This window comes from Balaenoptera acutorostrata, chromosome 3 (genome assembly GCF_949987535.1).
Source record: "Balaenoptera acutorostrata chromosome 3, mBalAcu1.1, whole genome shotgun sequence".
NCBI lineage: Eukaryota > Metazoa > Chordata > Mammalia > Artiodactyla > Balaenopteridae > Balaenoptera > Balaenoptera acutorostrata.
This window is the reverse complement of record NC_080066.1, coordinates 29,647,826-29,673,886: the sequence shown is the minus strand read 5'-3', so window position 1 is coordinate 29,673,886 and position 26,061 is coordinate 29,647,826. Positions and strand designations below refer to the sequence as shown.

Below are 26,061 nucleotides of genomic sequence, written 5' to 3'. Positions count from 1 at the left end.
GTAAGCCTCTCAGTTCGGCCAAAAAACAGAGCAAAACAAAACAAAAATCACTACTACTAACAACAGAGGATCTTTCTGCATAGTTGCTAGGCCCCAGGCTCTATGATAAACATTCTACACTTATCGTCTTCACACTAACCCTATTCTGTGGGCATTATTATTGCCCCCAATTTACAAAGGAGGACACTAAGGCTTAGTGAAATGGAGAGATTTTCCCAAGATCACATGGGGTGGAGAAAGGTCTCGAAAAAAAGCCCACTCTTGCACTATTATGTAGCTCTGAAGAGATGCCCAGTTGCTACTTTTGAGGATGTCTCTAATGCCGTTACTGCCCTCCATGGAATGAGGGCATATCCTTGTTGGAGTCATATCTCTGTGAAGTTAAGATGACATCTGTCCCATAGCTACATTTAGATTCCACAAGACTGACAGAGTTGGGTTGACAGACACTGTTAAATTAGCAAAATCCACTTGCTAAGTGTTATGGACCAAATAAATGTTTGTGTCCCCCCAGAATTCATATGTTGAAGCCGCAATCCCCAATCTCATGGTATTAGGACGTGGGGCCTTTGGGAGGTGATTAGGATTAGTTGAGGTCAGGAGGGTGGAGCCTCCATTACGGGATTAGTGTCCTTATAAGAAGAGGAAGAGACACCAGAGTTTCCTCGCACCACCAAGTGAGGACAAGCAAGAAGGTGCTTGTCTGTGAACTCAGCACAATGTGACTGTGACAGCACCTTGATCTTGGGCTGCCAGTCTCCAGAACTATGGGAAATAAACATCTGTTGTTTAAGCCATCTTGTCTGTAGTATTTTGTTATAGAAGCCTGAGCTAAGTCACCAAGTAATGTCATTAAAGTGAAATTCCTCTTCTCTTGAGTTTTCAGTGTCATATTAAAGGAAAACCATAATGAGTAAACCTTTCATCTCTTTATCCTTCAGTGAGTTCTTTTCATAACCAATCACTTCAACAACTGAAAGACACACACATATGCAGACCTCTGCTGTGTGGACCTGGCTTAGGTCCCCTGGTCCAGCATTGAGGCACCATTGATTCAGGCCAGGAGGCCGAGGGTCGGGACTGGGCTCAGGGTGTCCTTCCTCAACCCTGCTCCGTGGGGTCCTCAGCAGCAGGTCTCCCTCCACCGTGGAATGGGCCGGAGCAGCAGTCCCATGGTTTGCTGGCTGCAGCTTCTCGGGGGAGAGTTTGCCTCTCAGGATCAGGGGGCACAGCCTCAGAGCCCGAGGCCCGCTGTGTCTCTTGCGGCTCCAGGGGACAGGCGTCCGGGTGTCCCCCGAGGCCCCTCCCCAGCTGTTGTTAGCTGGAGGCCCGGTACCACAGATGGAGCTGTGAAAGCAGTGGGACCCCGAGCAACACAGAAGCCAGAGAGCAAATGTCACCGCCCGGCTGCACAGGCTTTCAGTCAGCTGAGTTCTGACGAGGGAAACGTCAGGAGGATGAAACAGTCCTGCCCTCGGAGGGGTCACCTCCTCGGGAAGTAAGCTGGACCCAGGGGGACACACGATTCATGCTGAATGAGTCCCCAGAACACAGTTTCTGGGGATGCAGGGAAATGACTGCCAGATGCACAGGTCCTAACAACTTCTAATTCCGGACCCTGAGTGACCTACGGCTAAGTACTAATCCCCACACAAAGGCTCCTTTTAGACAAGAAGTTTGGTCACAGTTCCTGGCACAGATTCTGCTGCAAGATGTACTTTTCATCCATCAGAATTATAGTAACAAGAAAGTAAAGCAGAGGAGACCAATTCCACAAAATATAGAGGTCTGAGAAACAAGCCCTTTGGCTGTGAAGTGCCCTGACAGTCAGAAGTCTCCAGAAAGCACTGCAGGGCACCCTCGAGAGTGTCCTTCACCATAGCCGAGGCTTGCCTGTCCCCGTCACCAGGCTCATGGTCTGAGGAGTCCTGGGAACTGGACACCCCACCGCACTGTCACCATCGGCTCAAGAACTGGCCATCTGCCTTCCCAGCTCTTCTGAGGAGCCCAGCGGTGTGTCCAAGGACGTGTGGTCTGGGACGCACACCTGCCCCCAGGAAGCGGCACTCAGGCAGGCAGAGTGGGGACAGAGGAGCAGAGAAGGTGGGAGGTGGAGTGCGGTGCTCCGTGCCTCGCCCTGGGCGTGCAGCTCTAGGCGCCACAAGTCACGACGCTTGTGTGTTCCTTCAGACAGGCCTGGTGGCCGAGCAGAGAGCTCCCGCCAGTGGACTTGTCACACAGACACACAGTGAGGGGAGGTGTTTCTAGTCTCTTCTTTTCATGTGCTAGTTCTTTTCCTTTGAAGGCTGGCAAATAGCTCAGTTTCGGGCTTCCCTGGTGGCGCAGTGGTTGAGAATCCGCCTGCCAATGCAGGCGACATGGGTTCGAGCCCTGGTCCGGGAGGATCCCACATGCCGCGGAGCAGGTTGGCCCGTGCGCCACAACTGCTGAGCCTGCGCTCTAGAGCCCGCGAGCCGCAACTACTGAGCCTGCGTGCCGCGGCTGGTGAAGCCCACGTGCCTAGAGCCCATGCACCGCAACGGGGAGTGGCCCCCGCTCGCGGCAACTAGAGAAAGCCTGCGCACAGCGACGAGGACCCAACGCAGCCAAAAATAAATAAATAAGTAAATTTATTCAAAAAAAAAATTAAAAAAAAAAAAAATAGCTCAGTTTCTGCACGACTGCGCTCTCTAAGGGGTGATTTTATTGCCACATGTGGGAACCGAGAATCCCTGGCAAGAAATTAGGCATTTGATACACTTCATGGCAAGGCTCAGAGCATGACCTTGTGCTGCCCCGTTAAGGTTTTCATATAAAATTGATTCATGGTGGTCATTATACTAGTACCTCTTACTTTACGCCTTATGTTTTTGCACACACCTTATGCTTTTGCACACACCTTATGCTTTTGCACACATCTTAACTAGCCTCCATAAACAATCCTCTGGAGGGGGGCTTTATTTCCCCCATTTTGCGGAAGAGGAACCAGGGCTACGAGGACTTGTCACTCGCCATGGCTCACAAAGCTGTAAGGTGCAGAGCTTTTCACCAGGGCAAGTGTTTATTAAGTGTTTTTAGGCAAACACGATTTCAAATTCATGGGTGAATAGTAAAAATACCAAAGACCTGTCTGTTTTTCATTGACAAGACGTATAAAGTCCTGACGTTATTCTCTGCCAGGAATGTTAATGCACTTTCTCTTTGTCAAGGGTCCTCTTTTTGGTTAACGAATGGTTCCTCTTCTGTTCTATTGAACAAGCAGACTTCAACTGTTCTTTGTAAAACCAAGAAAATCACATATTTGACATCTTATATTATTATCATCATTTAAAAATATTCTGTCCGCTCCATACACTGCCTATATACATGATTGTGTTTATGGGACAGCTGAAAAGATGCTGGTCCTCAGCAGAGCCTGGGGTCCTGTTTGCCACTTGGAGCATCCTTGGGGAGAAGCAAGCCTCTGGTCTTGGTTTAGTGCTGCACCACAAAGTTGTTGAGAATATTATTGATACTAAAAAGTAAAGCACTTTGTAAATGTTAAAGTCCTACGCAAATGTAAGAAATTGTTCAATTACTGCCTAGAGTTAAAAGCTAAAGAAAGGATAGTTGCTTGCCTGAAGCAAAGGATTGGTTGAACTTATCTAAATACTGTATTTTTTAAGGAGGAGGAACAGGCCATATAAGAGTGAGGGGAGGGGGAGAGGTTGAGGGACATGCAGGTGCCCGAGGAAGACAGAGGGGTGTGAGCACGGTTCCGTGCATCTCAGGAATGGTGCGCAGAGCTGTCTGGGGTTTAGCAAATGATTCTAGCAAATCCTAATTACCCCAGAGGCTTCCTTCAGAAGTGCCACAGAGACACAGGAGGCATGCTTCTCTAACCCATGACACAAAAACAGGTAGTACAGTTAATAACAGATGAGAGAATCGTGACTCAAAATTATTTTTGGTGTTGGAATTTGGGAGGTTTATGAGGCATTTTCACGTAAGAATGGGAGGACTTGTTAAAAAGATCTAAGAAGTCGAGATGCTTGAGAAGCAGAGCAGCTGCTGGTGGACAGCAGAGATGCTGGGCCAGGCCACCCAGGTTCAAGCCCCACTGCTGCCTGTTAGCTGTGACCAGGCTAGTTACCCCCGTGCTGTGCCTCGGTTTCCCCGTCCAGTCACAGGGTTGCTGTAGGGATGAAATGAGTTAATATGTGGGCTAGTCAATAGTGCTCCACACCTGGTCACACGCACGCAGGTACAGTTTACCACGGTATGTGGTCCTGGGCTCCCTGAGGGAGTGGCCACCGTTAGGGGAGATTATGGTGGGGAGTGTCCCAGTGCCCCAGCCCCTTCGCCTTCTCAGTGCACTCCAGAGGGCACGTGCGAAGCCGGCTGCAGCCCCCGGCCCCTCCACCGTGGGGTTTCGCAGGTCTTGGGGGCCATCTCCTTCGGCCTGATCTCACCCGTGGCCTGTTTCACACTCCTGGCATCTCAGTGGGAGGGGGAGGGGCTGCCCTCCCGCACAGGGCGGTGAGGATGGACCGACCTAGAGTCTGATTTTCAGAAATGCTGCGTTGCCATATCTGGAATCGTGTAGGTGGACATTACACAATTGATTGGAAATGTCTGGTCCATACAAGCATTCGGTGAGACCCCGGCAGGCAGAGCAAAGGGCGGGGGTAAAAGCTCCAGGTGGAGCTCTTTAGGCAGGTAAGTCAGCCAAGGTCAGGGGCGCGGAGAGACTAAGAGCCAGAGTCACAGACGCCACGGGGTAGAAGAGAAGGTCTTCTGAGAAGACGGGAAGCAGAGAAAATGATGACTGACAAAGGGCCTGCGGCTGAGGGCCCAGGTCAGGGGAAGGCTGGCAGGTCGGGCGGGGCCCAGGGCCCAGGTCGCTGCCCGGGCCGGGGGTGGGGTTGCAAGCGCGGACTCCGGCCCGCAGGGAGACGGGCCCCTTCTCTGCAGACGATTCGGCCTCAACGGCGTTTATTTAATAAGATTTATCGCGCTCACAAATGGAGAGGCGGCGTGAGCGCGCAAAGCGCAGACCCTCGCGCCCCGCTACCTTCCGTCCACCCCGCCAGCGGCCGCGACGCACGGCCCCCAAGACTCCCCGATCCTGAGAGCCCAGAGCCCCTGGCCTCCTGAGATCCTGAGTCCCCCAGGCCCTTAGAGACCCCAGACTCCCCGAGGCCCCCGGAGCCTTCCGAGCCCCTCTGACCACCCGGACACCCCGAGGCTCCTAAGACCCCTGACCCGGGCCGGGAGGGGATCGCGGCCGGGCCCTGGAGCCGGTGACCGTCGGGGGTAGCACAGACCCCCAGGGAGGCCTCTCAGGACCCTCTCCTTTACGGGGCAGGGACTGAACCTTGAAACCGCTTTCCCCGCGCGGTCTTCCTCCCGCCCTCAGCGCGCCCTCAGCCCCACCCCCGGCCCCGTGACCCCTCCTCCGGCCGGGCGGGGGCGCTGTGCGACGCCAAGGCCGTGCGTGTGGGAGGCAGGGAGCGCCCGGAAGTGACGTAAGCTAGCGGAAGTCCCGTCCACCTCGGCGGAAGTTCCTCCTACCCGCCGGCCCTCCCCCCTCCACCCCCGGCGGAAGTCAGAGCACCCGTCCCTCGTGGCTGATCGCAGGCATGGCGCACTACAACTTCAAGAAAATCACGGTGGTGCCGTCAGCCAAGGTAGGCGGCCCCGAGGGCTCTTCCGCCCACACTTTTCTCTGCCGGGTCGCGGGAATCGAGGGTCCGGTTTGTAACGCTGGGCTGAGAGGGGTCGCCTCCTCCGCCAGGCCCCCGTCTTAGACCATGTTCTCTCCAGATTAGGGCCCCCGGGTTAGGGGTCTCCCCAGAGGGTCGGGGTCCTTCCTCAGAGCTTAGGGCTGCCCGGGGTTAGGGTCCCTCCTCAGATGTTAGGGTCCTCCCTAGAGAAGAGGGGGAGAGTCAGGGCAAATTTATGAAGTAGGTAGGTTTTGAACTGTCCCCAAAGGGTTCGTGGATTGTGCCAGATGGAAGAGGGGTCGCGGTCAGAGGCGAGACCGCGGCGTCCCTCCCGGAGCTAACAGTGTTGCCGGCACCTGTCTTCTTGGCTCGTTTGCACTGGGGAATTCATGCAAAAGTCTTTTATATCCTCTGGTAGTCACCTTTACATACCTTAGTCACCTTTCCTTAGGAAATAGTATATAGTGGGTTTTAGTTTTATCTGTTATTTTATGTACTTTCAAAGCCACAGATACGCAAACTGAAACAGTACGACTGTTTCTCATTAAAAAAAATTTTTCTAGTTTATGCTTGAGTTGTCTGGCTACTTATATTTCAGAGGTTCTTAGGTATTTGGAAATTAGGATAACGTGAAGAAAGCGTAGGATAAAATTTATTTCTGCAGCCATTTGCTGAGTGTTTCTTAAAGGCCAGAAACTATAAAGATGAACAAGTTTTATATTGAAGATTTAGTTAGAAAATGTGTTTGTAGTTTAAAATATATTGTATTGTTAAATATTAGTCTTTTAAGATGGTTTCAAATAAGTGGGTGAAAGTAGACGTTTTTGGTGTAACTGTGTCTTACTTTATTTAATTGCAGGACTTTATTGACTTGACATTGTCGAAGACTCAACGAAAGACTCCGACAGTTATCCATAAACATTATCAAATCCATCGCATTAGACATTTTTATATGAGGAAAGTCAAATTTACTCAGCAGAATTACCATGACAGACTCTCACAGATTCTGACGGATTTCCCCAAATTGGATGTAAGTGATTCTGGGAAACATAAGTGATTATGTAAATATGAGCCTTCAGACAGGGTTAAACCAGGTCTGTCTAGAGATAATGAAAGAAAGAGGAAATAATTGACTTGTGAAAGTTTACTCTGAGAGTTAGTGGCAAAACTGGGAACAGAGTATAGGTGTTTTGGTTCCTTAGTATCTTTCTTCCCCCAGTCAAACTCCATCTACGAGGGCCCAGAGCATGCCTCACTCGGGCTTTTTCTGTAACCTCTAGGCTTGTATGGGCCAACCCGAGCTGTGAAAGCTGTGGACTGAATTCAGAAGCCCGAGCTTCTGGCGGCTTGTGTGCTTCCTCTCTTCCCTCGTTCCAAGGCTCCCTTTCCTGTGGCCTCAAGTTGGGCCAGTGGCTTGAGGCCCAGCAGTGTTTGTGATGTTGTTGCTTCATCAGCTAACGACCGTCTGTGTACTTTCTTCATGGGCAAGAAGCAGTCTCGTGGGGAGCCGCCTTCTGCATTGAGCCCCCAAAGTGGAGCTCTGCTGCGTAGAGCAGTTTGCTTGTGTGTTTAGCTGTAGGACGCAAGAGAGGACACTGCCTGTGGAGTCCCTGTGTGGGGCGACACGGTTGCAGGGTTGTTGAGAAGGTGATGGATGTGGGGTCAGCAGTACAGCATGAGAACCTAAATGTGCCACTGCCCTACCACAGTCCCTGAAGGTGGGTTAAGGCAGTGAGAAGAGATTGTGACAGAAATTGCTGTTATAAAATTCTGGGACGTGATAGGTGCTCAGTGACTACTGGCTGGATGAGGGTGTAGTTTCTTGGGAAAGTGTGGGTACTTCAGGAAGTACCTGGGGATAAAGAAGGCAGTAAGAATGAGATGAAGACACCAGGAAACACCTGATGTGAGCAAACAGAAAATACTTTGATCTAATCAACACCAGATTTTTGTTGTTCTTTGTAAAAAAAAATTTATCTTTTTTATCCTTGGTATCTTTTTTTTTTTTTAATATACGTTAGGGGTTCAAATTTATGAACATTCTATTCCTGTTGGCTTTTTTTTTTCAAACTAAAGTTATCTGAGAACAATTTTCAAGTAAAAGGTTGGAGTAGATTATCATTCATTAAACGATTGCTGTGTCTGTTCAGCAGTCATTTTTAAAGCCCCTATCTTGTCTAGTGGGGGGAAGAGGTAGTAAAACATGTGTGTCATATGGGTATGGAGACGAGGGAGGGCCGCTAGCTGAGCCCTGAAGGAAGCGAGAGCCGTGCGCTACCTGGGGAATGAGCACTGAGGCACAGAAACAGCAAGTGCAAAGGCCCCGGGCTCCAGAGTGTGGTGTCTTTAGGGAACAGGAAGGTCCAGGAGGCGGGTCGGAGAGGGTGTGGGTGGGGCGAGGCAACTTGTGTAGCGGCCTTTGCAGTGGAGCCTGGGACTGGCCTCGCTGGCCTTGCTCTGACTGACTTTCGAAGGAGGACTGGTCTGTGGGGGTGAGAGCACTAGGTGGGGAGCACGGCTGCCAGGGCACTGGTGGCTCCAGAGCTGAGGAGCTGAGAGCGTCTGCCAAGAAGAGGAGCAGAGATGGGCGGATTGTGGGCTTAAGGGAATTTTAAAACTTTTTTAAAGTTTTGGGGCAATAATAGTGTAAGGTTGATGGGACAGGGAAGAATTTCTCCAGCTCAGTTCTTGCGTGGTGAGGGGCGGGCTCTGGTGCTCAGATGGAGATGGGCCTGGCTGCCCTGCTGACTCCATTTTTCTCTGTGAACTAAAGTCACTGAACAGGAGAGAGGACTGGGGAGGAGATCCTGGGGGGGTGAGGAAGAGTAAGAGGTGCAGTTTGTTTCCCTAGGAAATTATTTTTCAGGTGTTATTCATATATTGGGAGGAGAAACTGCTGGAGCAAAATGACCACTTTGTTTTTCTTGTTATAGGATATTCATCCATTTTATGCTGATTTGATGAACATTCTGTATGACAAGGATCATTACAAGTTGGCTCTAGGACAAATAAATATTGCCAAAAATTTAGTGGACAAGTAAGGTATTTCTTAATATAATATCTTTTAAGTTACTGTTAAAAGAGAGAAAACTCTTACACATTTCTTTTTATGTCTTTCAGCGTTGCTAAAGATTATGTGCGGCTTATGAAATATGGTGATTCTCTCTACCGCTGCAAGCAGCTGAAACGTGCGGCCCTTGGGCGAATGTGTACTATTATCAAAAGACAGAAGCAGAGTTTGGAATATTTGGAACAAGGTACTTGTTATGCATCAGCAAAAACAAGTTTTAGTGCATTCTGTTAACGTACTTGATCCTTGTCGAGAAGTTATTTTTAAAAAGTTTATTTTTGTTTTATTTTAGAGATAAGAGGATCAAATTATTTTTCCCAGCCTAGCCTGTAAGAAATTCTAACAGGTTAGATATTACTGAAAAAGCAGCTAGCACTTAACATGCTTACACATTAGTAGCACTGTTAAGAAAATTTATGTTTTTCAAGTGTAATAGGTAAGGCATGTACGTTATAAATCATGGGGAAGTAATAAAACATATAAAAATAAAGTAACCCATAGTTTTACCTGTTACTGACAATGTGGTGCATTTCTTTGTAAAACGTGGTAGCATCAAACTGCTACTCCAGTTTTATTACCTGGTAGTTTTTTTCAGTAGGATGATTTCTTAATTAATGTAGTAGGACTTTTATTGAAACAATTTTTTGCCTTTTTGCATGCATATATTTTTACATTTCAAGTGTTTTTAACTGATTTGGTTTTGGACCCCCCCCCCACCCCTCCCAGCATCTTGCAAATAATTTGTGACAAGATTGTAACACTGGGCTGCTTTAACAGTGCTTCCAGTGAGCCGTTAGGTCATCAGGGTGGCCCACTGGTGTCGCTGGAGCAGACGAGGCTCCTGAGGGTTTCTCATTACATGGAAGTAGCCTGCTGCCCAGCCAGGAAGTGATGGCACACACACTCGCTCGAAAATGCTCTTTCAAACATCATCTCTCTTCCTCAGTTGTCTGGGTTGTGTGGTTTGGGCCCCATCTTGTACCTGTTGGATAGGAATCCATGCTGTCGGGCCTGGGAGCAGGATTCCTGGTACAGCCTGGATGCCCGGTGCCTCCGCAGCTGGTCCCTTCTTCGTTCATTCGTATTCTCTCTGTCACGTACATGATAAATGTTGGAGTGAGGGTAATGTGACCACAGTCCTGGAGTGCGCAGCTAAGTCGAGCAGATCTTCAGCTTTGAGTTTCTTAAGTTTTCTTATGAAATTAAGCACGTTTACTGTAAACTTCTCATAGTGCGTCAGCATCTGTCCCGTCTGCCGACCATTGACCCGAATACAAGGACCCTGCTTCTGTGTGGATACCCGAATGTTGGCAAGTCCAGCTTCATCAATAAGGTTGGTCCGCCTGACGGCGTGGTGACCAAGGACCTGACTGCGTGGGGTGAGGGCGGCTGCAGTCAGTCCTCTAGTTAGCACTGCCCTGGGCCCAAAATATTGTTCCTCCCATCCTCGAGGATCGACCCTGAACCTGGATGGATATTGCAGTTATGGGGACCATTTTAGTTTTGAGTTTTGTGTGTGTCCTACAAATTTCTAAGGGATTTGAGACGTTTAAATACGTTTCTGTTAACACATGGACACGTGTGTCCCGGGAACAGTAGTGCCAGGGAGTCACTGTTGACCGTGCAGACCGTGCCTGTTGAACTGACCTTCCCGGGCTCCAGAGGTGTTTCTCAGGTGATATCACCCGGGTTGCTGTGTCAACTTGCCTGTAAACTTTGGTTTGTGTAGTGCGAAGTGGTTGCCCTTTACTTAGTGAGTTTATTATCAGACCTAAAGGAACTGTTTAAGTAACGCAGCACCTTAGCTGAGCTCAGGGACCTGAATGGAGTAGAAACAGTGTTTAAAGTGTCAGCTCACAACCAGCAACAGCCCAGGTGCCAAAAAAACAATGGTTACATGTGGGGCTCTTTGCTACTAAGAACACTCCTGCAGATCTGTAGGTTTTTGTTTTGTCCACAAGTGGCACTGATACAGTGACAGCTGAGCTCTGCAGTGTCTCAGCCGACCTCTCCAGGGCTTGTGAGCCAGGCCTTGGGGGTGAGACAGGCCGCTTAATTAACTAACAGTAAACAACAGCAGAAAATTCAGTCCTCAGTTTCGTGACCACATTTCCGGAGTTCAGGGACCCCACATGGCTCACGGGCCTGTGTTAAGGTGCAGGTGTCGAGCGTTCCCATCATTACAGGAAGTTCTGCGGGGCGTCGCTGGGGCCAGGATGGGTGAGAGGAGGAGCTGGGTGGTGCCCTGCAGGTGCTGGGCCTTCCTTGCTCCCTGATGCCTGATTCATACTCCGCCTCTGCGGCCCGGGTCCTGAGGAAGAGGGGCCCGTCTGCCTGCTGAGGTGCTGGCTCCTGTCAGAGTTCAATCATGTGAGGTTGAATCTCGTGGGGTTTTTTTGTTTTTTTCCTACCGCAGCAGTTAGTCTCGATAACACGTAGGTGCCGCGTTTACTCTGTTGCAGAGGATACGCGGTACAGGACTTGTGGTTTGTTCCAGGTGACGAGAGCAGATGTGGACGTCCAGCCCTACGCCTTTACCACCAAGTCTCTGTTTGTTGGGCACATGGATTACAAGTATCTGCGCTGGCAGGTGAGAGCTGTCTAAGCTGGGACAGTCGTGCTCTTGTTCCTGGAGTTTGATTCTGGGGATTCCCACAGACTAGTTAGTGTCTGCCCACGTCCCAGTGCACGCAGGGTCACAGGGAAGGCTGGGGGGTCACCGGGAACGTCTCTGTGGACAAGCTCCGGCAAGCTCCGGGGACGTGGCAGCTCCCAGCAAGCCTTCTGCGCTCGGCTAATGGTGGTGCTTCTGATGGGCCGGTCATCAGAAACCATTTACAAGCGTGATGCAGTTGAATTTAATGTTATGAGAGGTGATGTCATTCCTAGCACGTGGGAGGGGTTATCCCTGTTTTCTGTGTCGTCGTCACTAATGGAAAGAGGGGTCCTTCTCAGGGTCGTTGGCAAGTTCGTTCTTCAATGAGCTCTGCAGCCCCCTCCCCCCGTTTTTCATACTTAATTTGTCCTTTTCCCCCGCTGCCTTCTTTACCGTGGTCAGTTGGGAGCCCTGCATTTTCTTTACCAGCTTTGTCAGGGCTGGTCTGGGTTTGTGAGCGCCCTCGGCCTGTGCTAGGCAAGCAGCTTGTGCAGACGTGGGCTCTGGAGTAACGAGTCTGACCTTAGGTGGTGGATACTCCGGGGATCCTGGACCACCCTCTGGAGGATCGCAACACCATTGAGATGCAGGCCATCACGGCACTGGCTCACCTGCGAGCCGCGGTTCTCTACGTGATGGATTTGTCTGAGCAGTGTGGGCACGGACTCGGGGAGCAGCTGGAGCTCTTCCAGAACATAAGGCCGCTCTTTGTCAACAAGGTGAGTGTGGGGACCAATGTTTTAGTTTGTAACCTGCAGTGTGAAGGTAATAATTTTGTTATTTTTCTTTCTCATTCTAGCCTCTTATCATTGTAGCAAACAAATGTGACGTGAAGAGAATAGCTGAACTTTCTGAGGACGATCAGGTAAATCACCTTGATGTTTTCAATATTTCCTACTAATTCTGAATCTCGTCGTACACAATCAGAGTTGAAAAGGAATGTTAGCGATGCTAGTCTGGTTTTTGTTTTGCAGTGAGATAATATCCTCACTGATTGAGTCGACGTGACCTTAGGAAAGCCCATTAATGGCAAACGGACCATGACGTTTCCTGGTTCCTGCTCTCAGAGGCTGTGGGGCCGGCCGTGCGTGTGGTCGGTACAGTAGCCTTCAGGAGACTGCTTGTTCGGAAGGGGCTGCCTCTCGTGTTGGGGCCTTAAAACGAGCAAAGCACCTCAAGGTTCGCCCCAGCTCCTTGGGCCTGGGCTGCCGGCTGCTCTGGAGCAGCGCCTGCAGCAGAGTGTCTAGTGGGAGGCGTTTCTCGGGTGTTACTGGAGTACCTGCCACAGGTTCTGTGGGTGAACTCTGAGTGAGTGAGGGAAAAGGAGTGTCTGCAGACCTTCCAGAACCGTGACCCTGTTGTCTGCTGTAATTTTCCAAGTGGCAGTTAACGTCGTTAGCCCTAGGTTTTCAAGCTGTTTGACCCTGTATCCGTCCCCAGGAGGCATCTCTCAGGACAAATGCTTCAAGAAGCTCTGCGCTGGTCCAGTGGTTCTCTCTCGTGGCCCCACCAGCAGTGTTGGCGTTGCTTTTCGGTGGTAATGCATCATAAGTCAGGGCACACCCCGGGCCTCCGCAGTCAGACTCTGGGAGGCCCAGCAGTCCGGTTTGCAAGGCCCCATTTGGTGGGAGAGACGCTGCGCTTGTCTGGCCTGAGGAGAGGGTCTCTAGGGAGGCTGTACTCTTGTCTCTGGCTCTCTCTGATGCTGTTTGGACACTTAATCCTTGGTGAGAACGTGGTGTGTTTAAATAGCCATCCTGGTGTCCCTGGGCACTGCCTTGTACTCTCTACATTACTGATGATGTAAACGCTGATGTCAGAGAATTCTCTTTTCTTTGAAAGGATCAGATACTCATTGGGTGATCTCAGTTTTTCAGGCTAAGAGCACTGGAGTGTGGAGGGGCGGGCAGGTCAGGAGTGATCGTTGTGCCGGAAGCTCAGCCCTTGGGGTTAGACGCTCCCAAGTCCTGCCGCCACTGCCAGCTGTGATGGAGCTTCAGTGGTGGGAACAGTTGCATCGCTGGGTTGGGAAGCAGGGTTGCGGGTGCTATGAACGCTGGTCAGCGCCGCGTGGGGCCTGCCCTGTGTCGGTCAGTGACTCTGATGTCTCTTGAGCTGCAGTGCAGGTTCTGCCCCGTCTTGCACGAGGCACATGGTGGCAGGTGCGGTGTCTTATGCAGGTCATGCTGGTAGGTGGTATGGTTGGTCTTTCCAGGGAGCGGGGGGAGCAGAACTCATTCCTGAGAAGCTTGACTGTTGTGAATTGGCCACCTGTGTCTGAGTGTTGTCACATGGTCAGGCCAGCAGCAAGGTGTCGGGTGGCATTCGTGGAGGCGCAAATGAAGTCCCTTGTCCTGGGGTCTTGGTGGTTCGTTCGTAGCTGGATTCGTACACGTTGCTGTATCATTTTCTAAGGAATTATCTTAGGCTGTGGAGGCCAGGTATTTTATAAAAAATAGCATTGAGAATATTCTCTATGAAAATCTGTATCTTAATTTTCTCAAGATTCTCTTCAGAAGGGTAGGTCTCACAGAATGTTCCAGAGAGCCTCTGGTTTGCTTGCTGTAGTTTGATTTGATTCTCCCCGTAATGTATATTTTCTTTTCTTTTTTAAAAAAATTAATTTATTTTTGGCTGCGTTGGGTCCTCATTGCTGCGCGCGGGTTTTCTCTAGTTGTGGTGAGTCGGGGCTACTCTTCATTGCGGTGCGTGGGCTTCTGTTTCAGTGTCTTCTCTTGTCGTGGAGCACGGGCTCTAGGTGCGCAGGCTTCAGTAGTTGTAGCACGCAGCCCCAGTAGTTGTGGCTCGCGGGCTCTAGAGTGCAGGCTCAGTAGCTGTGGCTCACAGGCTTAGTTGCTCCGCAGCATGTGGGATCTTCCCGGACCAGGGCTCGAACCCGTGTCCCCTGCATTGGCAGGCGGATTCTTAACCACTGCACTACCAGGGAAGTCCTGTATTTTCTTTTCTTTCTTTCTTTCTTTTTTTTTTAAATTTATTTAATTTGTTTAGTTTTGGCTGCGTTGGATCTTCATTGCTGCGCACGGGCTTTCTCTAGTTGCGATGAGTGGGGGCTACTCTTCATTGTGGTGTGTGGGCTTCCCAGTGCGGTGGCTTCTCTTGTTGCGGAGCACAGGCTCTAGGCGCAAGGGCTTCAGTATTTGTGGCACACGGGCTCAGTAATTGTGGCTCGCGAGCTCTAGAGCGCAGGCTCAGTAGCTGTGGCTCACGGGCTTAGTTGCTCCGCGGCATGCGGGATCTTCCCGGACCAGGGCTCGAACCCGTGTCCCCTACATTGGCAGGCGGATTCTTAACCACTGCACCACCAGGGAAGTCCCTGTATTTTCTTAATCACAGCTGAATTTAGGGAAAAATAAATAACTGTTTTGGGGAGATGTCCTTCAAAAGAGTTAAAAAACCACAGATGTGTTAATTATAATTAGCATTTATAGCACCCATTTGAGGAGAAGTAAGATTTGTTCATGGGGAACTGGGGATAAATGCAGCTCTCATTTGTCCTTTGTATTCCCAGAAAATATTTCTAGATCTTCAGGCTGAAGGGTTTTCTGTGGTGGAGACCAGCACCCTGACGGAGGAAGGGGTTATTAAAGTGAAGACAGAGGTCAGTGCTTCCTCACAAGCAGGGTTGATCCCTTTCCTTGACAGGAATGTTTCTCTCTGGGTGTTAACAACCCTGAGCGCTAGTAGCTCCGCCTGAGAGATGAATCCTGGGGCCCCCACCCGCCCAGTGAACATGGGGGGATGTGAAGAGATGCTCACACTCCCAGCACAGGTCATTTTCACTTAGTCCTGCTGCCTCAGGGTTCTTCCTCGGGCTGGGCCTGACCCTGACCCGGGAAGGAAGAGAGAGGTCCCCTCCGCACCCGGCCCACCCTCCCCTGTCCCGGAGCGTGAGGTCTGCCCCAGGGCAGTTACTTGGACCTTGGGGGTCCCAGCACTCAGCCATCAGATGCTGCCTCTGAGGGAAAAGCGTAGCAGGTTCCAAACCTGGGGACTGTCCTCTGGTTATGCGGGCTCTGGTTCCTGGTTCATTCCAGAAGGCAACATGAGGCTGTGCCAGGTGCCCTGTGACCTGGTGCCACGTTTTCTCACCTTCTTAGGCTTGTGACAGGCTTTTGGCTCATCGAGTTGAAACCAAAATGAAAGGAAATAAAGTGAACGAGGTGCTGAACAGACTGCATTTGGCTGTTCCCAGCAGAAGAGATGACAAGGTAAAGCCGCCTGCGGAGGCCCTTGAGGCAGGGGGTTGCGTGGCTGGTGGGGACCCGTGCGCCTGCCTCCCCGGTAGTGGATTTCCCGGGTGTTCTCGCATCTTCCTCAGAATGAAGGTTATGCCATGTATGTCAGGAAGAATCGAAGCGGTGAGAGGAGGAGCATGAAGAGCCAGGTTAAACCTGCTCCCCCACCAGAGGCTGTTACTGTAGCTCTCAGCTTGTCTATTTGTCCAGAAACATTTTGGCATATAAGCTTTTTTAAAAAAACTTTAAACATGGGAATATATTTTCTTTCAAGTTTTTCATTTTCTTGCTATTAAAAACTAGTGCTCAAGGTTACGTTTTCATACATAGGTCTCTGTTTTTAATTGCAAATATATCTGTAGAGTGAATTTTAAGGCTTGGCATTGAAAATGTCATTGTCCTCCAACAATGCCTTGCAGGTTTATTCTCCTGAAGGTTTGAGAATGCACGCTTCCTGTTGTGTCAGTGTGACGGACTAAGGATGCTTCCATTGTTGTGATGAGTTTCTTTTCTTTTTTTTTTTTGCTGTGCTGCACAGCTTGTGGGATCTCAGTTCCCCAACCGGCGATTGAACCCAGGACCATGTCAGTGAAAGCCCAGAATCCTAACCACTAGGTCACCTGGGAATTCCCACTTTTTATTTATTTATTTTAATGTTTCTTATGTATTTATTCATTCAACACTAATTTTTGGTAGCTAGTCTAGGCATTAACAATACAGGTAAAAATCACTGTCAGTGATGTTGTTAATGATTTTTATCATATTCTCAAAAAGTTACACCAGTTTTCAGTTTTTTTCCCCAAAGTAAAGTGGAAATTACATTATAAGAAGTGATATTTCTACACTGTAGTTTCAGGCAGTCACACTCAGTGATTATTCAACATGATTGTTTTCAGTTAGTGAACATCATGTGGAACAGGATGTGTATCTTGGTATTGACATACTTATTTGCTTTTTCACTTCTTTAGGTTACCTCTTACTGATTTGTAATTTTTATATTAAGGAAATCAGACTCCTGTATGTTGTGTAGATTTGTTTTCTTTTTGTCAAAGGTATTTTTTCTTCTGTATTCTGATGGTTCAATTTTTAAATTTTACCTCTTTTTTAATAGAAGTCTTCATTTAGTTGTGGTTTTATCTTGTTCATGGGAAGCAGGTGATGGTCTTCACCCAGCTCATCGTTTATTTCAGGACTGATGGCTGGATGATGTGTCTTCCCATCGTATTTCCCTCTGTGCTTGGGCTTATGTCTGAATTTCTCATGTTCATTGATCTGCTTTATTTCTCCTGTATTGCTTTCTTCATCCATACTTTTTCTTGATTCTCTTACCGTTTGTTTTTTTTAAATAAACTTTAGAATCGGCTTACGGAGCCTTCCCAGCTTCCTTGCCCAGACTGGCCCTGCACCTTCCCCTCTCCCCCAGATCATCTTGGTTTTTAGTTGGTCTGGGTGTGGTTTTGTGTTTCCCATGCAGATGGAGAATTTGCTTGTAGTTTTTCATCTTTGTGTTTTGATTTAGCAAGGCATTTCATTTAGGTATTTCCACTCATGTCTTCTCAGGGGCGGCCCCCATTCATCCCTGAAGGAGTCGTGGCACGCAGAAAGAGAATGGAGCTCAGGGAGCCGAAGAGGAGGCGGGTAGGTGATGGGAGCGCCCATGGGCCTGCGCTGGAGAGCATGTGCGGGGCAGGGCTTTGGAGCATAAACCCCCTGGGGCCTGGACACCCTCCTGGGTGGAGGTGCCAGGTCCGCCAGTGGCAGAAACAGCTTTCCCACCAGAAATGGGCGCTGAAAGGATTGGCTCTTCGGTTGGAGAAGGGGTGATTCCACAGGGAAGGGAGGGGGCCCAGCAGTTCTGGTTCTGAAGGTCAAACAGCACTGATGAAAACTGTGTTTTCATTGCAGGAACGGGACATTGAGCTGGAAATGGGAGATGATTATATTCTGGATCTTCAAAGTAAGGGCTCAAATGTGATAGTTGTTTTCAGATGCCAGTTGTGTGAAAAATGTGAAAGTGCATTAATGGGTGCAAGTCTTGCAGCATTTTGTTAATTTAATTTCTTGAAGGCGAGAGGTTGCCTACTGCCAGGACTCTGAGATTTCTTCCTTCCAGGTAGTTTTCTGTGAGTGATCATTTCTGTAACTTTCCTAGCATATAAGTGTTGGACCAGGCTGATATTGTTGATAATCTGTTGTTCATGCCTTTGGACACTTTGATCCTGAGGTACTGATGGGTCTTGGGATGTGCTTGGAGCAATCCTTTGGTCGAGCATGTTACATTGCTTACCTAGTGTTGAACACAAGTGCTCTGTTGTCTTCACAGGTGTAGGACTTGCGTAAGTGGTGGCTCGTTTGGGGCACATGGTAGTTGATGTTAAAAACAACTATAAACTTTTTGTTCTTTGACCTTTAGAGTACTGGGATATAATGAATTCATCTGAGAAACATGATAAGATACCTGAGATCTGGGAAGGCCATAACATAGCCGACTATATTGATCCTGACATCATGCAGGTTTGTGTCACTAGTTAAATTATTTGACTTTTATTCCTCTTTAACACGACCACCGAAAGACATGCACACAACTTTCCACTCACCTCTGTCCATGGCCCTCGTTCCTTCTACGCCCACCAAGACCCCGGGGCCCCCGCCTCCTGGGGCCCTGCACACGCAGCACCATGTCCCTGCACCGGGTGCTGGTGCAGACTCTCCCCTTCCTCCCAGACCACCTGCCCGAGCTCCTTGTGCTGGTCTCAGGGGCAGCCTCACTTCATAAGGGAGTCCCCGGGGCGTGGACACCCTCGTCGCCACCCCATGCGGGCCCCTGTGGCTGCAGGTGCTGCTTGCTCCCTGCCTGACCGCTTGTCTTCCCCAAGTTCTGCCCCGGCACACACAGCTGCCTCCTGTTTCAGTCCTCTCCTTGTTTGCTATTTCTTAACATATGAGTGTCCACAGCAAACAAAAACTTCTTAGACCCTGTGTTCTCCTTTAGTTGCTATCCTTTCTCTCCAGAGTCAAGTTTTTTTTTTTTAATGTGTTAAAGTGTACAGTTAAGTAGCATCTAGTACCTTCATGGTGTTGTGCAACCACCACCTCTGTGTAGTTCCGGAACCTTTTCATCATCCCCAAAGTAACTCCCAGTACTCGATAAGTAATCACTTCCTAGTCTCCCTTCCCCCTAGCCTCAGGCAACCACAAATCTCTTTTCTGTCTCTCTAGATTTGCCTATTTTGTATATTTTATATAAATGGAGTCTTAAAATATGTTGATCTTATTCCACTTAGCATAATATTTTCAAGGTTTGCCCATGTTGTAGCATGTGCCAGAGCTTTCATTCCTTTTTATTGCTTAGTGATATTCTATTTTATATGTGTAGCACATTTTGTTTATCCATTCATCCGTTGATGGACATAGGGTTGTTTCCACCGTTTGGGTATTGTGATTAGTGCTACTATGAACATTGATGGATAAGTATTGAGTGCCTGTTTTCAACACTTTTGGGCAGATTCCTAGGAGTAGAGTTACTGGGTCATAAGATAATTTTATGTTTCACTTTTTGAGGAACTGCCAGCCAAGTTTTTTTAAAAAATATTTTATAAAATACTTGCAACTTATGTTCCTTGTTTCCCTTGTTATTCACTCCTCAGTTCTCAAATGGCATCCTTGATTTATATTTCATGTCTTAATCTCTTCAGTTGTGCCTCTTGCTTTGTCTCTTACTCTGTGACATCCTGTTTCCGTAGTCTGGGCTCAGATGGCCTGACCTGGCCTTCCCGTCCAACCTCCCTCCCTATGCCTTTTCATGCTAGTACTGATGGGGGTACCTCTGGCTCGGGTTCCTGTCGAGGTTTATTCGTTATATGTATTTAAAAATTTTATTAACTGTATGGCCAACGAGCTTGTGTTTGGGACAGCTTTGGGATGGATACACGGGCTGTCGTGGTCCAAGGCCAGTTCAGATTGATGTTCTCAGTTCTTCAAGAATGGAGGGTCTTTCATGTACCTGCTGGGAGCGAGGGGAACATTTTACATGTTTTAGCCTCAGAGGTGGGAGTGGTTGTTTCTAAAGAAGGAAAAGAAGTGGCACAGAATAGTCTGCGGCTGTCGGCTTAGTCTTTGTGCTCATCTCCGCACGGAGCCTGTTTGCGGGGAGGTGAGCCCTGGCACAGAGGGCGAGGCCCACGTGAGTCTGGACCCGGGTGTTCATCATACTCCGAAAGGCTTAGGGGAAACCTGGTTTCTGTAAAGATTGTTACACTTGCTTATGAGTTTTTCATTGTTGACTTTGTTTAATTATGACTTTTTTAAAAGAAATTGGAAGAGTTAGAAAAAGAAGAAGAGCTAAGAACAGCTGCTGGAGTGTATGACAGTGAATCTGAAACTGAAGATGAGGAAATGGTGGAAATCCAACAGCTGGCAAAACAGATTAGGGAAAAAAAGAAGTTGAAGATTCTGCAGTCTAGAGAGAAGGATACACAGGGACCCAGGATGCCTCGGACAGCCAAGAAGGCAAGTGTCGTGTCGTGTCCAAGAGTGTCACCTATTTCTTTGTGTATTGGAGTCTTGTATGGTCCATGCTAAACATGCTTCACTTTGTTTTGTTGGTATAAGTTGACTTTTGAGGTTGGGTGAGTGTTGATCTTTCATATTCTGAGTATTATACCCCTTCTTGGTGACTTTCACTGTTGGATTCAACCCCTTTGTAGCTGTACAAATGAAGATTGTGAGTTACGCATAAATTTCTAGATGTAAAGTCATCAATTAACACATTCTTATTCTTTAATTCTTTATTAGGAGTCATCTTTTACAATTTACAGAAAAACTAACCCAATCTAACTTAGGGCCAAAGGTGATTTAACTGGGTGGGCCCTGTGACTGGTTAGGACGGGGAAGTTCACACTGAGGCACAAGTGGATCAGATGGTGTCAGGGTCCTTCCAGTTCTCAGGTCCGTCTTCTTAGCATCTTCCTCCTGCTCCATGCTCTTGTCCGGAGGCACAGCTCCCCAGGGAAAGAGGATGGTGTGCGGGGCAGTTAGAGTGAGATAGGACAGGAGGGAAAATGTCAGATGCTAGGCACCTCTCCATGGAGGATATTCATGTGTTTGAAATACTGTTCCTGTGTGGTGGTGAATGACTGTCTCTTGACAGACGTGGCCATCGCTGTATCCCCACCATTGTGGGGCTCTGTGTGCTTGGGAGGAGGTGCTGGCCTCTGGGGTCTGCATGTGGGAATCCCCGGGGAGCTGAGCGGAATCCAGGGGCAACACGTACGTTGTCCTGCTCAGAAAAATTGCCCAGGAAATGTTAATTTTCATGTTATTTAATGAGTTGTCCAAAAACATACACATGAGCCCAAGTAAAAGAATTTCTAAAATAAGTGTATCATGGATCATTGTAAAAGGTACGGTTTCCCTTGAAATTTTTTTTTAACATTTTACCAAACTAATTTTGCTTAAAACAATGTCCGTTTCTGCCTTCAGGTTCAGCGGAAGGTTTTGGAGAATGAGATGCGCAGTCTCGGTGTCGACATGGACAACAAAGACAACGTGAGTGCAGACGGCCTCAGATCCATGGGTGGGGCGGCGCCGTCCTGGGAACCAGGGCAGGAGCGGGTTACAGGGGAGTTAGCACTGCCGGGGTTTGTGCTGAGAATTATGTTGTTGTGTGCAGTTTTTAGGACTTGAGCTGCAACTTTGATTTTGGTGACTGATGTCTTCACGTAGAGCTTCAGTTTAGACACCAGGTAAACGTGAGGTGGTCTTGAGTTTCTTGGCATGAGAGGAATGTAGGCTGTAAATAGCTCAAAGCTGTTCCTTGGAGCCCAGAGGTTAGAAGGCATTTCAGATACCTTTTTCAGGATCCCAGTTTTTCTTGCTTGATGAATTACTCTGGAGAATGCACATCTTTGTGTGAAAGAACGTCTTCATGTTCTGGATTGTTTTCTCAAAACAGATTCCAAGAAGTGGAATTACCGAAACAAAGGATGACACTGTGTTAGACTAATTCGGATTTTGATCAGCAGTGCGTGAGCTGCGTGAGCACCCCATCCTGCTCACATGGGGTGTTATTTTAATGTTCACATATGGCTTCTGACTTTGGATTGTTTATCAGGTGCTGGGCTCTAGGGTGCCTGCCTCTCACATCATTGTGTCATCTTATTTCAAAACAGTAACGTGAGCGGGCGCCACGGGCCGGGGTGCCAAGCTGCTGGCTTGCAGAGCTGGATCTCAGCACCCGCAAGGCTGAGCTTTCAGGCGGCCGTCACTGTGTTCAGGCGGATGATCCCGGAAGGGGGGCGTGAAGGAGAGACAGCACTTTACATAAATTGTGCTGCTAACGTGGCTGAACAGGCAGCTCTAAGTAAAGTTTTTTAAATGGAGTTAAAATCAGCTCTGTAACTTAAAGCAGCTGTGAAAGTGAAAAAGAGTATTTGGAGGGCTTCCCTGGTGGCGCAGTGGTTGAGAATCTGCCTGCCAATGCAGGGGACACGGGTTCAAGCCCTGGTCTGGGAAGATCCCACATGCCACGGAGCAACTAGGCCCGTGAGCCACAACTACTGAGCCTGTGCGTCTGGAGCCTGTGCTCCGCAACAAGAGAGGCCGCAATAGTGAGAGGCCCGCGCACCGCGATGAAGAGTGGCCCCCGCTTGCCGCAACTAGAGAAAGCCCTCGCACAGAAACGAAGACCCAACACAGCCAAAAATAAATAAATAAATATTAAAAAAAAAAAAAAAAAAGAGTATTTGGGACTTCCCTGGTGGCACAGTGGTTAAGAATCCACCTGCCGATGCAGGGGACACAGGTTCGAGCCCTGGTCCAGGAAGATCCCTCATGCTGCGGAGCAGCTAAGCCCGTGCGCCACAACTACTGAGCCTGCGCTCTAGAGCCCGCGAGCCACAACTACTGAAGCCCACGCGCCCAGAGCCTGTGCTCCGCGACAAGAGAAGCCACCGTAATTGAAAAGCCCGCGCACCGCAAAGAAGAGTAGCCCCCGCTCACGGCAACTAGAGAAAGCCTGTGCGCAGCCACAAAGACCCAATGCAGCCAAAAAAAAAAAACTATTTGACCAATAATTAATGTGAAGTTAACTATGTGTATTTTAAATGTATTTAACTTACTTGACGATGGTTCTAAAAACCCCGCCATGTGCCTTCTCTCCTCGTTGGAATAACTTCATGTTTGTCACTAAGGCTGGGACCCTGAGGCACTGAAGTTTGCTTTCTGTGTGTTTCAGGCCCATTATATGGTCCAGGCCAGAAGGTCTCGGAGCGTCACAAGGAAAAGGAAGCGGGAAGACTCTGTCCTGCCCACGTCTGTGGCCCGGAGTCGCAGTTGCTCTCGGACCCCACGTGATGTCTCTGGTCTCCGCGACGTCAAGGTTAGTCCTTGCAAGGTGTAATTAATAAAATGGTAGCTTCTACTGTTGATCACACGAGGGCTCAGGGCAAACACTTGGAGCTGCAAGAACTGCGGCGGGGGGGGGGGGGATGGGGGAGTGGGCGTTGGCTGTGTGCTGCACCCCGAGAGGCGGGCTTGGGCCTGCCACAGCCGGGTGTCCCTGGACCTTTGCCCTCAGTGCATGTTGTTTCTTGTTGGGGTGGACAGAGCAGGGTGTGGTAATAGCACCACGGCCTGAGCCTCTGTCCTAGCCGCTCAGGGCTGTGCTAGGAAACGGTCCTGCTCAGAACCTGGACATGGGGCCTTCACCCACCACAGGCCCATGTGGGGAGCCAGCCCAGAGAGAGCTGTTTGGGAGTCTTTTGGGAAAGACACTTTGGATGTATACAGTCTCTTTTGCTGAAACTTCTTTTTTTTAAAGAAACACAAAAATGGTTAGTTTTAGCATTTTGAAAATTCAGATGAGAAAGTTTGTGTACAAGCTTACAAGCAGTCTCCCTTTTGGGAGCCCGAGTTTCCCATTCCACCACGCCGTCTCCATCTGGTAGTCTGGATTTAACACCAGCATTGACACTTGTCAGTCAGTTGTGAGTAGTTTCATGGGCCGGAATCTCAGTGTCCCCGTGTGTCTGAGAGGAAGTCCAGGTCTGAGTGTATCTGGTCCCTGTAGGTACGAGACTTATCTGGGTAGTTTCCGTCTTGCAGATACTGGTTGAGCTCCTGCAGGTACTGTGGTGGATCCATGGGAACATGGTATGAGTGAGACTCACCAGGGTTTCTCTTCACAGCACAGACCCGGACCGTTCAGACAGAGTGTTAACAGGTAATGGAAATTTGCTTGGAAATTAGGTTTTCCACAGCTGACGTGTTTTTCTTCTGCTTTATAGATGGTGAAGAAAGCTAAGACCATGATGAAGAACGCTCAGAAGAAGATGAATCGCTTGGGGAGGAAAGGGGAGGCAGACAGACATGTGTTTGACATGAAACCCAAGCACCTGCTCTCGGGAAAGAGGAAAGCTGGTAAAAAGGACAGGAGATAGTGTCCATCGCAGCTGAAGCGCTTTGGCTCGACTTCTTCTTGGTTTGGTTTTACAGAATTGGAGTTATGATCTGTAAACTGAACATGACAATGGAATAACTCAAGCACTTGTTGCTTTGCTGAAAGCTGTGGTTACCCGATAACTGTCCAGGTGTGGGGGATTTTTATTGCTGCATAATATATTACAGGTATTTTGAGCAGGCAGTGGTTTCTCATTTACGGAGTTTTGGTGGCTTCAGACTTGCAGGGCTGGAAGGATATATTTATGTGACTATGTTGTTTCTGATGGAGAAAAATCTTACTCTCTTGTGCAACAGGGAACTTTGGTTTCACTGCATGGGAAGAGTCCTTAGCTGGTGAAAGCTTACAGATGTCAGGATGCCAGGACTAAGTTATCTTCTAGTCCTTTTGTACAATGTACTGTTGTAGTCTGTCTTCAACTATTTTATCCAAAATAAACTTCCAAAAGAAAGCAGGTTTTTTTTTTTTTTTTTAAATTAATTAATTTATTTTTGGCTGTGTTGGGTCTTCGCCCCCGCGCGAGGGCTTCCTCCAGCCGTGGCAAGTGGGGACCACTCCTCATCGCGGTGCACGGGCCTCCCACCGTCGCGGCCTCTCTCGCTGCGGAGCACAGGCTCCAGACGCGCAGGCTCAGCAATCATGGCTCACGGGCCCAGCCGCTCCGCGGCACGTGGGATCCTCCCAGACCAGGGCTCGAACCTGCGTCCCCTGCATTGGCAGGCAGATTCCCAACCACTGTGCCACCAGGGAAGCCCAAGAAAGCAGTTTTATTTAGTTGGTTTTGTTTTTGTTTTTTTAGTTACAGATCACTGTCAGTTTGGGCAGATGAAAAGGGAAAAGAAAGTAAATGGCAATTCGTTTTGTTTTCAAAGCGAAAAATACTTTTTAGTGGAACAGAATGTTGCCTAACTTACTACAGCAATTAAATGTGGGCATCTGCTCCTTGTGTCCACTGCTGAAAATTAATTTATTTTGAGTAGAAATCATTGTGAGGTACATGCCCAGTAAAATGTAGGAAATTAACATTTTAGAATATTAAGTGCTTAAAACATCACTTCTCGACCACAAAACTGCCGTGGCTACCGCTTTGTGTGCAGTTTCAAGCATCCCCTTTGCTGACTCACGGCATTTCTAAGTGCACCTGTGTGGGAGTCTTCCAGTGTCATGCAGTGTGATTCAAGGTGTGTTTGAAAGTTGCATTACATTTTGGGGATCCAAAGTAAAATTTTCATTTGTTTATGCTGAGAAAGATTATGTAAAGAGAAACCCATTGAGTGTCAGGTGAGAGGGAGTAGGAAGCACCGGAGTCCCTCTCCTCCCACGTTACAGTGGCTCTGGCAGAATCTCTGCTTTAACTTGAATATTTGGGACTCCAGTCTTTAAAGGCTCACCTCTTCCAGGGAAAGGCTCTGCGGTAAACCAGTTTGTCAGTTTTAGCCCCTGTGGCTGGCTTAGCAACTGCCTGACCTCCCACCCCAAACCCTGTGGCAGTCACTGTACCTGCATTTCTGGAGGTGCTTGTGGGATTCAGATTGGGCCCTAAGGGCCTTGTTCTCCAAATATTAGGATTTTGTTTGATTGACAGTTGCTGCTTATGATGGCAGAGGTGTAAGACAGAGATGGATCCCCATCAGCTGAATTTGAAGGGTCAGTGCCTGTTCCTTTTTCCCTTGCATTTTTCCTTTTTTACCCCTTTGGAGAGCTAGAGATGTGAGGATTAGGACTTAAGAAAGCACTGCTGGCTGGCTCAGGGGAATTTAGAAAGTCAGCATGGCTGTGTCCAGGGAAAGACACACAGTTGGAAAGGAAGTGAGAGAATTGAAGACCTCGGGTGGTACAGATACCCAACAACAACTAAAAATTCACAAACAAAGAAATAGGAAAGTGTGGTCCATTAAAGGAAAAAACTGAGAAAC

General features: G+C 48.7%; 1 protein-coding gene across 1 annotated transcript; it reads left to right on the top strand.

Annotated features, from left to right (window-relative positions):
- Positions 1-5,565: 5,565 nt before the first annotated feature.
- Positions 5,566-24,599, top strand: GTPBP4 (GTP binding protein 4). The gene is made up of 17 exons (XM_007167469.2): positions 5,566-5,669; positions 6,565-6,735; positions 8,639-8,742; positions 8,826-8,962; positions 10,008-10,108; positions 11,273-11,365; positions 11,959-12,150; positions 12,231-12,296; positions 14,961-15,050; positions 15,550-15,660; positions 17,248-17,325; positions 17,593-17,644; positions 18,101-18,201; positions 19,999-20,196; positions 21,169-21,234; positions 22,922-23,065; positions 23,973-24,599. The coding sequence occupies exons 1-17, from the start codon at positions 5,622-5,624 to the stop codon at positions 24,123-24,125; spliced, it is 1,905 nt and encodes a 634-aa protein (XP_007167531.1). The 5' UTR covers positions 5,566-5,621; the 3' UTR covers positions 24,126-24,599.
- Positions 24,600-26,061: the final 1,462 nt, after the last annotated feature.